This window comes from Hakea prostrata, chromosome 4 (genome assembly GCF_041222555.1).
Source record: "Hakea prostrata isolate BN-2017 chromosome 4, UWA_Hpros_2, whole genome shotgun sequence".
In the NCBI taxonomy this organism is placed as follows: domain Eukaryota; kingdom Viridiplantae; phylum Streptophyta; class Magnoliopsida; order Proteales; family Proteaceae; genus Hakea; species Hakea prostrata.
Genome location: NC_142603.1, coordinates 28,386,782 through 28,399,646, shown reverse-complemented (window position 1 = coordinate 28,399,646; position 12,865 = coordinate 28,386,782). Strand labels below are relative to the sequence as shown.

At 36.1% G+C, this 12,865-nt stretch overlaps 1 protein-coding gene across 1 annotated transcript; it reads right to left on the bottom strand.

Moving 5' to 3' along the window:
* Positions 1-1,027: 1,027 nt before the first annotated feature.
* Positions 1,028-12,247, bottom strand: LOC149018645 (DHBP synthase RibB-like alpha/beta domain-containing protein). The gene is made up of 9 exons (XM_089152804.1): positions 11,903-12,247; positions 11,592-11,707; positions 10,944-10,997; positions 10,793-10,817; positions 10,455-10,577; positions 4,979-5,142; positions 4,771-4,840; positions 4,247-4,345; positions 1,028-1,747 (listed from the first exon to the last, which is right to left on the bottom strand). Exons 1-9 carry the CDS (start codon positions 12,086-12,088, stop codon positions 1,664-1,666), a joined length of 921 nt encoding a protein of 306 aa, XP_089008930.1. The 5' UTR covers positions 12,089-12,247; the 3' UTR covers positions 1,028-1,663.
* Positions 12,248-12,865: the final 618 nt, after the last annotated feature.

The following is a 12,865-nucleotide window of genomic DNA, read 5'->3' as shown; positions in this document are numbered from 1 at the left end:
CAAAAAGGGCACTTTTTTATTTCTATTTTAAATTTTAGTCAAAACCATCTTAAAAGCAAGTTAAATACAACTATTTAAACTTAACACTTGCATGGTGCACAATACCACAATATTGTAAAAAATATAACAATAAAATTATAGCCCCAAATAATATAATGTTTTAAGTGATTGGAGGCAATCCCTCTTTTGTTGCCAATTGATTCGCGGTTGTCTTCTTTAACTCCTCCATTTGTCTTGATTTGTTTTGACTATTGTTGCTACTAGAGGGAGGTACATAATCTGCTGGTGAGTCTTCATCATGTATTCAATCTGAGACTCCAATTTCTTCAAATAATTTATAAGCAATTTGCTAGTCATGGATATAATTGTGAATTGCACAATAAGCAATCACAATTACAGTTTGAGTTTTTATTGAAAACCCACAAACGCATTTTCCCCAAAATTATAAATATATTCTCTAGGCATCCAAAGCATCTTTCTATAATGTTCCTTACTGAAGAATGCATGTGGTTAAAAATTTCAATTGAAGTAATTGCTCATCGACTTCTTTCCCTGAAGTCTCACAAATAATATTTAATCCCCTTGAAAGGTATCATGCATCCCAACATAGTCAGGTACTCAGAGTCAATTACATAATACTTACTTAAATAGATAAAATAATATGAGTGAATCAAATTAGCTTAAATCCAATAAAGTGTTAAAACGAATAGAATAAATCTATTTATTCTTTACCGAAGGAGGATGAGGAAAACTTAAAATCAGGTCAAAATTGCTTCTCTAAAAACTCGGCAATCATTTATAGAATCCTCCCAACCAGTATACGTGAATGTAAACTTCATGTCAAAGGAACAAGCACACATAACATTTTGTGTAATGATTCATTTTCTTCCACAATATGGTATTTGTTCATCAGTTGGTACCACTGCATGTACGTGAATGCTATTGATGGCACCAATACAATCTTAATGTAGTCCAATGAATATCATGAAAAAATTAGAATTCACCTCCATGAAACAATAGAGGAAATAAATGGAAGTTGTTGAATAAAAGGAGATGAAACAATATAAGAAATAAACGGAAGTTGTTGAATAAAAGCAGGTATGATTCCTGTCGAGGTTCTACTAGGATCTGAAATAATATTCAGATTATAACTTCTCTTATAGCAGAAGTAAACACCAGCTCATTCAACATACATACATATGAACAACTATAATACCTGAGAAGACGACACAATTTAATGGCTGCATGAAAATTTTCACTAACCGAAATTCTAGACTTAAACTGAATAATCTTCCAACAGTCAAGGACAGATCAAACACAGTGAAAGTTATCACATTCATGTTTGTATGGTTTTCTTTTCAAGTCACTCACACGCAGCTTAAATTCGGGAACAGTACATTTCAAGATCGGTTTTGCAGCTGATAGTCCAGGAAGAAAATTGAAGACTACACTTCGGAACTTTCCTGCAAACAATATTCAGCTGAAGTTACCATCATCTCCTTTTTACATGTAGATGTATCTACAAATTCAACAACGTTCTCCTTTGTCTCTTCTCTGGTTTTAAGCCAATCTATTTCTTCCTGGGTCAATGACTTGGTCTGGAGTCAACTCCTCAAGTCATAAAGAAAAGCTACTTCATATTTACAAGTATTGCTTCAGTGAGTTATTCTGTACGATATATGACCTCCTTTTTCTGTGTAGCATAGTCTTCTTCATCTTTTAGAACCATCCAGTCTTGCTGCGGTCCCTGCACACAAGTAAGACAACTTAGTCAACAGATCCATAAAGCTTATTTGGGTAGTCCTGCAAATTTTCAGGCTATTCAACTGTTCATTATGATGTATCTGGGGGATTTCATACCTCTTCAAAAAGTACCATAGATATCTTAAACGTAGTGAGAGGTTTGAATTTCATATCATCAACTAATCCAAAAGTGTAACCATAGATAAGTGTGGGATGGTGTGGCAGATCTCATTAAAATCAACATAAAAAGGGAGAGAACCTTTTCCTGTTGTCTGAGTACCCAGTTTAAGTAAGTTGCCAATAAATATAATTCCATCAGCAACATATTCTAAATAAGTCATCTCTTTTGTTCTCTTTCTTAAGCATTTAAGGAGAGTCCACGCAGAGTGACTTTTTAAGAAGCCCAGCTGAGTAAAGCACATCCTTGGAGGATGAAAAGGTAGATCAGAGCCTATGTTTCAACCCTGCAGCTTGAGTAAATTCATATCCTTCAAACCACCTGAAGCGTATCAGTTATCAAAGTTCTACGACAGTCATTGAGTCACCTCCAGATTTATTTAAGATCGAGGTGGAAGAATTCCTCGCAGAGGTGGCTAGGGGTGAGACGCACCAATGTTCACATCTACAGATTTTCTTCCAGGACAGGGTGAGTGACAAAAAGCAATGCTTTTCCTGTTTTCAGGTCTATGTGTTCTTTTAGTTGCAAAGTGAGAGAAGAATCCTATCGTATTGGCATCCTTAAGAATATTACTATTTTCTCCTGAGGTACCAAATTGATTGGCGAAACTAGTTTAAGTGTGGGCAGGCAAAGCAAACAAAACCTATGGAGTTGAACTATCCAAACCTTGTAGGTTCAAACCCAATGCAACAATCGCCTCAAGACTTGTTAAACTACTGAATTAAGTTCCAGCTTACACCCAGTTGACATCATGGAATTAAATTTAGGTTTCACAAGAAATTGTCATGAGATGTGTTTGGAAGTAAGACTGAGGTTTCCTACTTGGAATAGAATTCTCCTTTAAATCCCATATTTTAATTATGTTTTATTATCTTATATTTTCTATATTGATTTCCTATTTGGTGTTAGATTGGTTTCTTAATAAGTCTTAAGATTATTTTTTTTGTATTTCTTTCCTATTCAGAGTGAGATTTACTCAAATTGTAACTATAAATACCATTAGGGCCTATGAAAGAAATATACCTTTTGAGCAATAATTTCAAATTCCAACAAGATGACTTGCGACTCTGAAAATCCATGTTTTAACCCAAGTCAAACCATTTTCAACTGAAATAGTCCGTATGTTGCAAGTTTTCGACCTGGACATCTATATGCATTTACTTATCCCCGTCGAACATCCATATGCATCTACTTATCCCCGTTGAGACCTGAGGAAACCTAGCTTGCAACTAGGATAAACACTTATTATGCCATGTATCATTTAACTAGATATTACATAAGATATTATTCATAAGTAAGAAAATTACCACCCACCCCATCCCCCCCCCCCCCAAAAAAAAAAAAGGGTCCATTAAGAATAGTTGAAAACTAAATCTCCAACGCATAAAAACAGTCCTAGCTCAAAAATATTATATTTTTGGCTATAGGTACAATAATCAACATTTAAAAGCTGGAATTATTCTTGAATTTTAGTATTTCATAAATCTTAATATTTAGCTTTCCAACATACTCAGTATGATATACTTTGGAGCTATATACAACTCAAACTTTATTTAGTGTGTCCAAATGATTTAAAATCACTCTAGACTAGGGTTTTTTTTTTTTTTTTTTTTAAATAAATATTTTGTCATAGTTTTGGGTTTTGAACAATGTTTTACCATACTAAAGTTTATGAAAGTTTTAGATTTGAGAATAACCCCATTCACTTAAAGGTAGAAAATTCAATTTCTTTAACAAGAATGAGCCTTTGTTTTTCCCTGCCGGGGGGGGGGGGGAGGATGGTTTTGACATTTTATCCTTTTAGGATTTCATTTTTTAAACTATTTTTATCAGCTTCAAACATGGGAGTATTTTCTTATTTATGAATAAGTTGGAATATATAAACATCATCCATGACAACCAACTACCAAGCCTCTAAGTACATTATTAAAATAGTGTAAACTTAGGCCAATAATCATTTTTCTTTTTTATTTTTGCATCTGTGGAGGGAGGGGGCAGGGACTGGTCTGAAAATAGTTCACCTAATGTGTGGAGAACATAAAGAAATAGGCTGCAGAAGAAAAGCTCAAGAACTATTTCTCAGACTTGAGGCCACTACTTCAAGTTCTACCAAGAAAAAGAAAAAGAGACCACTACTTCAAGTTGGTGGGGAAAAAAATCCTAGGTTTTAAATATTATCGACCTTATCTCAGTTTTTGGCTGGTCAAAACCGAGTTCTTGAGCCTTGGTAAAAAGTTCTTCGAAAAACAAAGGAGAAGTGCCTAGAGTTATGAAGAGATCATTTACCTGGATACATATATAACATTAAAAATTAAGCCAATATACCTTTCCTTGTCGGATGATTACTGGAAGACTTCCTGTCATATCAACTACTGTGGATGGTTCAGCTACTCTAGTACCCGCATCAACAACAAAATCAAGTCCCTAAAATATACAAATAAGTATGTTAGATAACTCTATCAAGATTTTCTGCACCCCACCCCCTCTCCTATTCTCTTGGTGATGTGGGATTTAAGAAGGAAAAGAGGGGGGTTGGGGTGTTCCTCTTTTGATGATCAAGCTAAGACATGCATCAAATAATTAAGTAGATTTCCAATGTGAAAGATGTCCTAAATGCAGCTAATTGGGTAATGAACCCCAATCTGTGCACAGTACCACATACACAGCCACATTTGGGTAAAGGGTATGAAGATATGCTGACCCATTCATCCATCTTCGTTTGCACAAAAAATGGTAACATTGACTAACATACTCAGATAAGCAATCATATTTCAATGGAAAAAGAGAAATTCAGGAAATCTTAGCTTGTGAAAAACTAAAGCCAACCTATGTTAAACAGATATCCATACCTCTCGTCCATAAACATCAGCTATGATAGCTGGGTCTATTATCCACTCATCTTCCTTGGGCCACTCCACACTGAGAATCAGATACGCCACCTTATCAGACAATTGATTTAACATGTGTAAAGTTTAATACCGTTGATCATGGCACCTAACAGAAGCTCTAAATAGAAAAAGTTAGAAACCATAATAGAGTTTGAGACTTCCTTCCGACCTAGTAGATATCAAAGGAGTGTTCATCTTTTCCAATATAGATTGACATATAACATCATCCGGCATTCGCACGCCTACGGTTTTCCTCAATGCATATTTAGCAGTTGTCCCATACTTAATGCACTGCTTGGGCAGTTCTTTGCTTGCGGGCAAGATGAAAGTGTACTGTTATTAAAAGAAGTTCTGTCATACAATCAAATTATTCATCCTAAAAAACATGGAGACCCAAAGATATCACACTGAAACGGTAGTTTTCAGTGTAATAACACAACCACAACGATAGCAATCATTATACGAATCCAAGGAAACAGATAGGGAAGTTTAAAGGAATAACATAAAGTAATGAAAAAAGAATAATAAATAATGGGAATAAGTCAAAGCAGTAGCCACAGAAGCATCCCAGAAACAGAGATGGTGGGGACCTGTATTTGGCATAGATAATATCTAAAAGATGGTCCATGAACTAGCTAGAGAACCTTCATAAAGTGAAGTTCATTGTTTGAAAGTCATACTGTGTTGTGATAAGGGGAGGATTTCTACCGCGGTCTAGATCTGGTTAGACTTAGTAGATTTCCTCATTTTTTTTGTAAGACAGTGGGTATTCCTAATTATATTAGGATTTTATTAGTCCTGGTTTATTTTACTCAGGCTACTATTATTTTTAAGTAATTTAGTTTGCTTCTAATTCTATTCCCTACAAGGAGTCATAATAAGCCTCTTAAATGGTAATCAGTGCACTGAAAAACAATCTAATAGGGGATCTGCAGCTCTGTCAACTCTGCTGATTCCCCAGCATTCTCACTCTCACTTGTGTTGCTCTTGTCAATCATCAGTATTAAGAGTAAGATACCCTAACGTGGAATCAGAGCACACTACAATCCTAGTAATTAATCTTCTTTGCAATCTGACTTGATTGATTTTCTTCAGAGATCATCTCAGTTTCTGCCTGAAGCAAGCTATGCTGCCTAACTGTGGCTTATTGCCCTGGGTTTGTGCTGAATCAAAGATAAACTGGCCCTAGGTTTCATCTGTCTATTACAGTGAATCAAGATTACCTATTGAAAGATGTCATGTTCATGGATTTCTGAATCGCAGGTTCTGTTCGAAGTACTTTTTCCCGGTCATGAAGACCTTATGATCCTATCGGTTTAACCACCCAATAGTTCTGATTTTTCTCAAGACCATTTGAAGCACTGAATTATGGTTTGAGGCTTTGAGCTACTTTTCTTGATTTGATCTTTTGATATAAATATGATCTCCATCATGTCCTGTGGATGCTCTGTTTTTGAGCAATTCTCAGATCTGCTGATTTGAAAATATCTCCTTACGTATGCTTGATCAGGCTGCCGCATTGGGCTTTTTGTTTCCCTACCACAGAGGGGTCTTTGATACTGGTTTGAGTTTGAGGCCCTATTAATCTGCTGCCTTAGTACTAGACACAACAATCCAGATCCAGGTTAGAGTGTCAATTTTCTGCTTTTCTTGCTGCAGACAAATTTGGTAACTTAAATCAATCCTTCCACCAGTCTGTTGAGTTCTTACCACAGTGTTTTATGCTTCCCTGAATTCTTACACTACTAGTTTTCATAAAAGGGTATGGGCATAATCTGTTCAACTCTACATCCATGCTAATGGTATGACGATGATTCCAAGGAGGCTAAAGTCATAACTGTATACGAATAATGAGTCTCGAGAAAATTTAGTACTCAAAATGTCATTATGGGAGCATGGAACTTACCCTTGCAACCAATCTGATGTTTCATTCTACTGCAAAGGAAGTTTAGGATGATGTGAAAGAGACCTTTACATGAGACAAATACATACTCCAAACTAATGATCTTCATGAAAAGATATTTAACTTCAAGCAAGGAAATAAATCTCTCGCTGGATATTTCTGCAGCTACGAAGTCAGTGTTGAGGAGCTTCAGGTTCATCAATCTCTCACTACTGACCTCGAACAATTAAATTTCTCTGCACTCAGCTCTACATTGCCAAATTTATGGCGGATCTTCACCTTGACTGTCTAGACATTGAGTCAACTGCTTACCAGTGAAAAGAAACCTGTCCAATTTTTTTTTTATTGCCTAGGACTTGCCACTTTTCCCTTTCCCTTCTTTTATTGTCTCACTTGTTCCTTGAGACAATACCCCCCACAAGAGAGTCTGATTTGTGAGGATGATGAATTAGTGGATCCCCTCGTCCTCCAGGGGTTAGTCCAGTGGAAACCTGATAGGACCCTCAATAAACCCCCATTAATCTCTTCTCTGCTGACAAATATAAAGAGTTAATGGCTGAAAGCGATGAACTCAGAAACTGCATTAACTATAAAATGATAATGGGATAGCAGTCAATTTCATTAAGCTTCCCTGATTTGGATATAGCAGATGATTACAGACTGCTCCTACTAACTGATAAGAACTTCTGAAATTAAGAAAAACTACATAGAACTTTGATGAACAAGTTCAGCACAATGACTAGGCCATTCCCTGAGAGGTTGCCCTCTCCTCAAGCACTCGCTTGTCTACTTTTTCTCCTCCCCCTTCACACTTCTCCCCTGCCCTCTCTTATTCTCCACTGCCTAACAAACTCTCACTGCTCACCAATCTTTCACTGCCACGTGGAGGCTCCTAATAGTACCATGCTATTTGTCCCCTGCTGGTTGGTTTGCCCCCCTTGCTCTCTGCTGGTGCTAATCCCCTGCTTCCCTTCTTATTCTTTCAACTGCAGACGTGAGTTATAAGGGGCTTATCAAACCCTTTCCCTTTCCCTTACCCTTTTTTTATTGTATCACTTGTTTGTTGCAACAAAAGAAGAGGTATTTCATAATTGATATGAGACTTGGGACCTAACTCTAATAAGTATCTTTCTTATTAGAACTTAAATTTAGAAACTAAATAATATAGAAATATATATTCAGTTTAGAGATAAGAAAATTAAGAATTAATTAACCAAAACAAAAAGGGTAAACTGATATAAAAAGAACTTTCTTGGATTTTGTTATCCTACCCAAGAAATAATAAATATGCATGAACTAGGAAACTTCCTAAAGTATGTTGACTTCACAAGTTAATCTATGGACTGAAACATTCCCCAAGAGAATGGTTTGAAAAGTTCAGTTATGAAGGACTAGGAGCATTGCAATATTTTCATGGAATTCAGATTCTAGAGAGCAATCAAAGCATTAATCTTTCCCAATGAAAGTATGTGATGGACTTGTTAACTAAAGCCGGTATGCTTGGGTGTAAACTAGCAGACACACCATGGATCCCATCTAAAACTCACTAAGATGATGGTGAGGATTTCTCTAATCCTTAGAGATACATGTGGCTGGTAGGTAAACTTATATACCTCACTGAGACTTGCCCAGACTTATCATATGTTGTAGGGGTTGTCAGCCAGTTTATGCACTCACCCAAAAAGTCGCTTTGGGATGCAATGACTAGATCTTAAAGCACTTGAAGAAGGCTTCAGAAAAGGACTGTATAAAAGCAATGAGCATCTGAAATTGTATGTTTATTCAGATGAAGATTGGGCAGAATCAAGAGATGATCGAAGATCCACCAGTAGTTACTGTATATTTCTTGGAGGGAATTTGGTCACTTGAAGTAAAAAGCAAGTTACAGTGGCTTGGTCTAGTGTTGATGTAGAGTATCAGGTTATGGCTCACACAGTCTCATAGATCTTCTGGGTCAAATCGTTCTTGAAGGAAGTTGGTGTTGAGGTTGAAGAGCCCGTTGAGATGTTTCATGAACTAGGCCACGATCTACATAGCCAGTTACCTGGTGTTTCATGAGAATAAAACACAAGGTGGATTTGCATTTTGAGCTGATGCATTTTTGAGAGGAGTCATTACTACACCTAATGTTGCTTCTGCTGAATAAGGTGGAGATATATTTACTAAGTCCTTACCTGCTCCAATCTTTGTGGAAAGATTTTGCAAGTTGGAAGTTGGTGATCAATACTCTCCAACTTGAGGGGGTAGTTGACATTTCAATGTTGCAAATAAGGAAGGTGGATTGTGGAGCATATGAAATCAAATAAGGGATGTGGATCATGGAGAATATACAATAAAGTGATCAAGCTATCTGATTTGGTGGAATATTGTCTTTCCTTTTTAGTTAGATTAGATCTTATGTTTATTGGATTTTATTCTGTTATGGATCCTAAACTAGTAATATGGATCCCAACAGATATTGGGATCTAATCTTAAGCTTGTAGCAATGATAAATAAAGTGTGAACTAGAGGGGAGAGGCTTGCATGAGTCATCCCTCTCCACCATCCTCTTTTTCTCGTTTTCTTCTCTCTCTCATCTTCTCTCTTCTCTCTTCTTTGTCTTTGGTTGATCTTCAGTAGAGGTTTTGGTTTCATTACATGACTCAAATAGATATCTCCTTTGATGTTGGTATCATTATTTACTCCATGCAATCTTGTCAAAGTGTTAATCTAATTGATTTTATAATGCTAATTGGGTTGGAGCATACGATCATCATCGTTCTAATAAGGGTATTCTACATTTGTTGGTGGAAGCTTGGTTACCTGCAGAAGTAAAAGAATAAACTAGAATAAGAAGATTTAGTGTTGAGGCTAAATTATGAGCTAGGCTTGCATGGTAATAGAGATGACAGAGCTGAAGACATTACTTGATGAATTGGGTATTCCTAATTCATCTCCAAGAAAGACATTTTGTGAGAACCATGCGACTATCTATGTTGCTAGTAATCTAGTGTTCCTTGATAGAATGAAGCCTGTTGAAATTGAATGTCACATTCTGAGGAATGCTATACAGAAAATCTCATTGTTATCCCATTTGTCTCAATAAAAATGGCTGATCTGTTCACCAAACTGTTGTTTGGTCCCTACTTTTGACAATTTTTTCCAAGCTGGGCATGAGAGACTTGTTTGCTCTAAATCGACAAGGCATTTGTTGGAAAGTTATAATGTACCACAATGAGTATACCATCCCTATATGGTCTAGGTCTCGGTTAGCCTTAATGGGTAAAATCATAATAATATTAGGGCTCTACAGTCTTTGTCTATTATACCTGAGATAAGTTACTTTTCTCTATTTCTAGGATAGTCAAGTCCTAGTAAGCTAACTAGTGCACTATAAAAACTCACTGCTGGGGGAACCGCAGACTCTGTTGAGTCTACAGATTCCCAGCATTCTCGCTCTCTTTTCTGTTGCACTTCTTCTCTTCCCTTCTTGATTACTGGTATTTAGTGTAAGGTACTGTTACATTCAAAATTCTTTTAGTATGGCAGCATGGAGCACTCGGCATAATTTTTTCTGTCTCCAAAAAAAATATGGTAGGGATCACGTTGACCACCCAATAAAACTAGGAGCTGGTAAAGGAGATATGCTAGGTACAATTAAAACCCATTTAATGGTCAATCCAGTATGCTTACAAATAACAGTGTACCATGAGCAAGTTAACTTTATCTTTTGGAGTAAGTAAATTGAGGAAAATCATCTTACAGGGCCAGGCAAGCAATGTTTAACAGCTCGAAAGGTATCCACTTGACCTTCGATATTACCACGAGGAAACCCCATGGTGTAGGTATCTATCTCTCGAAAGGAGTGGCATAAAATACTGAGAGGCTGCATAAGTGAAGGTGAACATCAAATGAAAAGATTGATACCCATATTATAAAGAAAAAAAAGAATAGATGATGCTTGATACGGGCTTTGATAAACTCTATACATCTAAATGTAAGAGGTTATGTGCATGTCCTACAAGCAAGCTCAGTGCCATATTTAAACTTTTCTTGCCTCAAAAAATAAATGTAGAATAATAGGCAAAAAAAGATTCTTACCTTTGAAGTTTCTATGTCTTTGATTCTGCAGATGGAAAGAACCAGACACAAACAGGTGAGAAGATATTTTACAACAAGGGTTAGATAGAAGCTCACTCAAAGAAGTAAAAACTTCCATTAATCACAAAGGCTTGAACATAAACTCAATTACCTCCGAAGACGTTCAATAGCTGAATGGATCTTCAGATCACAAACAATTGCATATCTGATCAGGGATAAATGTGTGTAAGGAAGGATTCATAGTAGTGTTCAGAAAAAATAAAAAAATAAAAACTAATTTCCATACTACAGAGAACCAAACCATGGATGAAGTTACAGCATTTAACTTTTGTCGATCTCAACCAGATAACCAAATTAATTTCTCAAAAAAAAAAAAAAAAAAAAAAAAAAAACTCAGTTTTTCTTTTACACATCAAATCATCATGGCAATTGTGGTCAGCACTCAATTTATCCAATAAAGGAAGTCACAATTGAAGTCCATAAGCCTAAGAGGCAAGCAGTCAGATATTATATAAATGAGCAAATTAGCAATGCCAGAAACTTCTCTCTTGAAGAAGTGACAAGGTAAGAACAGGTCGGGGAAAGATTTCAAACACTGCAATTGAAATAGATCGGAATGAAACCGTATACAAGAATAAACAATACATCCCAGGCAATCCACTACTGCGAAAGAAAATATTACAAACATACAGCATCATTCCGAATTTGCAATAACAAGATGATTATGGTACCATCAGAAAGGAAATACAGAAGTGGAAACTGGTTCACAGTAAGATTATAGGGATGATGAGGTACATACTTGGTGTCTGTAGGAATGACCCCTACAGCTCCTTGTTTCAAAAGTTCAATAACAGGGTCCAGTTTCCAACTGTCAACTCCCAATGGATCTATTTCGACGTAAAGCAAGCTATCACCCTGAAATCAGAGAACCCAAACAAATTCCCAAAGTAGAGTAAATTTCGTCCACGACTCGCAGCAATTACTTGTTACCCACCAAAGTAGATGATGATTATTACTGATAAGGACGAATCTAGTGGCAACATAGAGCTCAGATTCTCACCTTGTAAGCAAACTATGAGAAAGAAAAGAAGAAGCGCAACAAGAGCTGACCTTAGCAAAGCGAGGAGTGGAATACTTGAGGCGTTTCGGACTTCTCTTAGTGGAGGCCGAGAGAGGTTTAACAGTACTGAAAGAGACATCGAAGCAAACCGGAAATAGGTGGCTTTTCGCAATAGATCGCCGGAAAGACAGTGAAGATGAGGCGGTGCCACCAGGAGCGAATATCTTCGAAGCCATTCACTTCAAAGTTCTCAAATGAGCTTTTAGTGGAGCGAAGATAGAACGTAAAACGTATCCGACCGCTGCAATGAAGGTTGTACGTGTGACATCGACTCGGAGAAATAGTTCTGTTTTCAGTTGGAGCTAGCGGGAAGCTGCTAGTAACATGCTACTGTGTTCTTTTCTAGTTTCCTCTATAAATGATTAAATGGTTATTCTTATTTTTAATTTGAGACTGCTAAATCACATTGGATATATTTTCAACTTTCCCCTGCAAATGTCGTAGCATCGCAGGGTTCGTTGGTTGGTGAGACAACAATAGAGTGAGAGTATGGAGGGTTAGTGGAGTGGTTGAGAATCTCAGAGATTATGGGGTCAACCCTTATCCGTCGCAAATGTAATATCCTCATCCCTAATTTCCCTATATATAAAGTAAGAAGGATATATATATATATATATATATATATATATATATATATATATATATATATATATATATATATATATATATATATATATATATATATATATATATATATATATATATATATATATATATATATATATATATATATATATATATATGAAAAAAATTGTCGATCGGATTATGCATAATAATGCTCCCATCCCTAACATATAAAAAAATGTTTATTTTAAAATGAAAAAAGAAAAGAAAAAAATAACTAAGCCATAAAAAAATCAATTTGAGAAGACTATTTTCAAGATCAAGAGTCTAACCTCCTCTGTATTTGTAAACACAATTGTTAGATCTTGAAAATGTCACGTGTTACTTTT

Coding starts and splice junctions, on each gene's coding strand:
- LOC149018645 (XM_089152804.1), bottom strand. CDS start 12,088: ATGGCTTCGAAGATATTCGCTCCTGGTGGCACCGCCTCATCTTCACTG. Junction 11,708..11,902: donor CCACTCCTCGCTTTGCTAAG/GTCAGCTCTTGT, acceptor CTCTGATTTCAG/GGTGATAGCTTGCTTTACGT. Junction 10,998..11,591: donor GTCATTCCTACAGACACCAA/GTATGTACCTCA, acceptor ATCCCTGATCAG/ATATGCAATTGTTTGTGATC.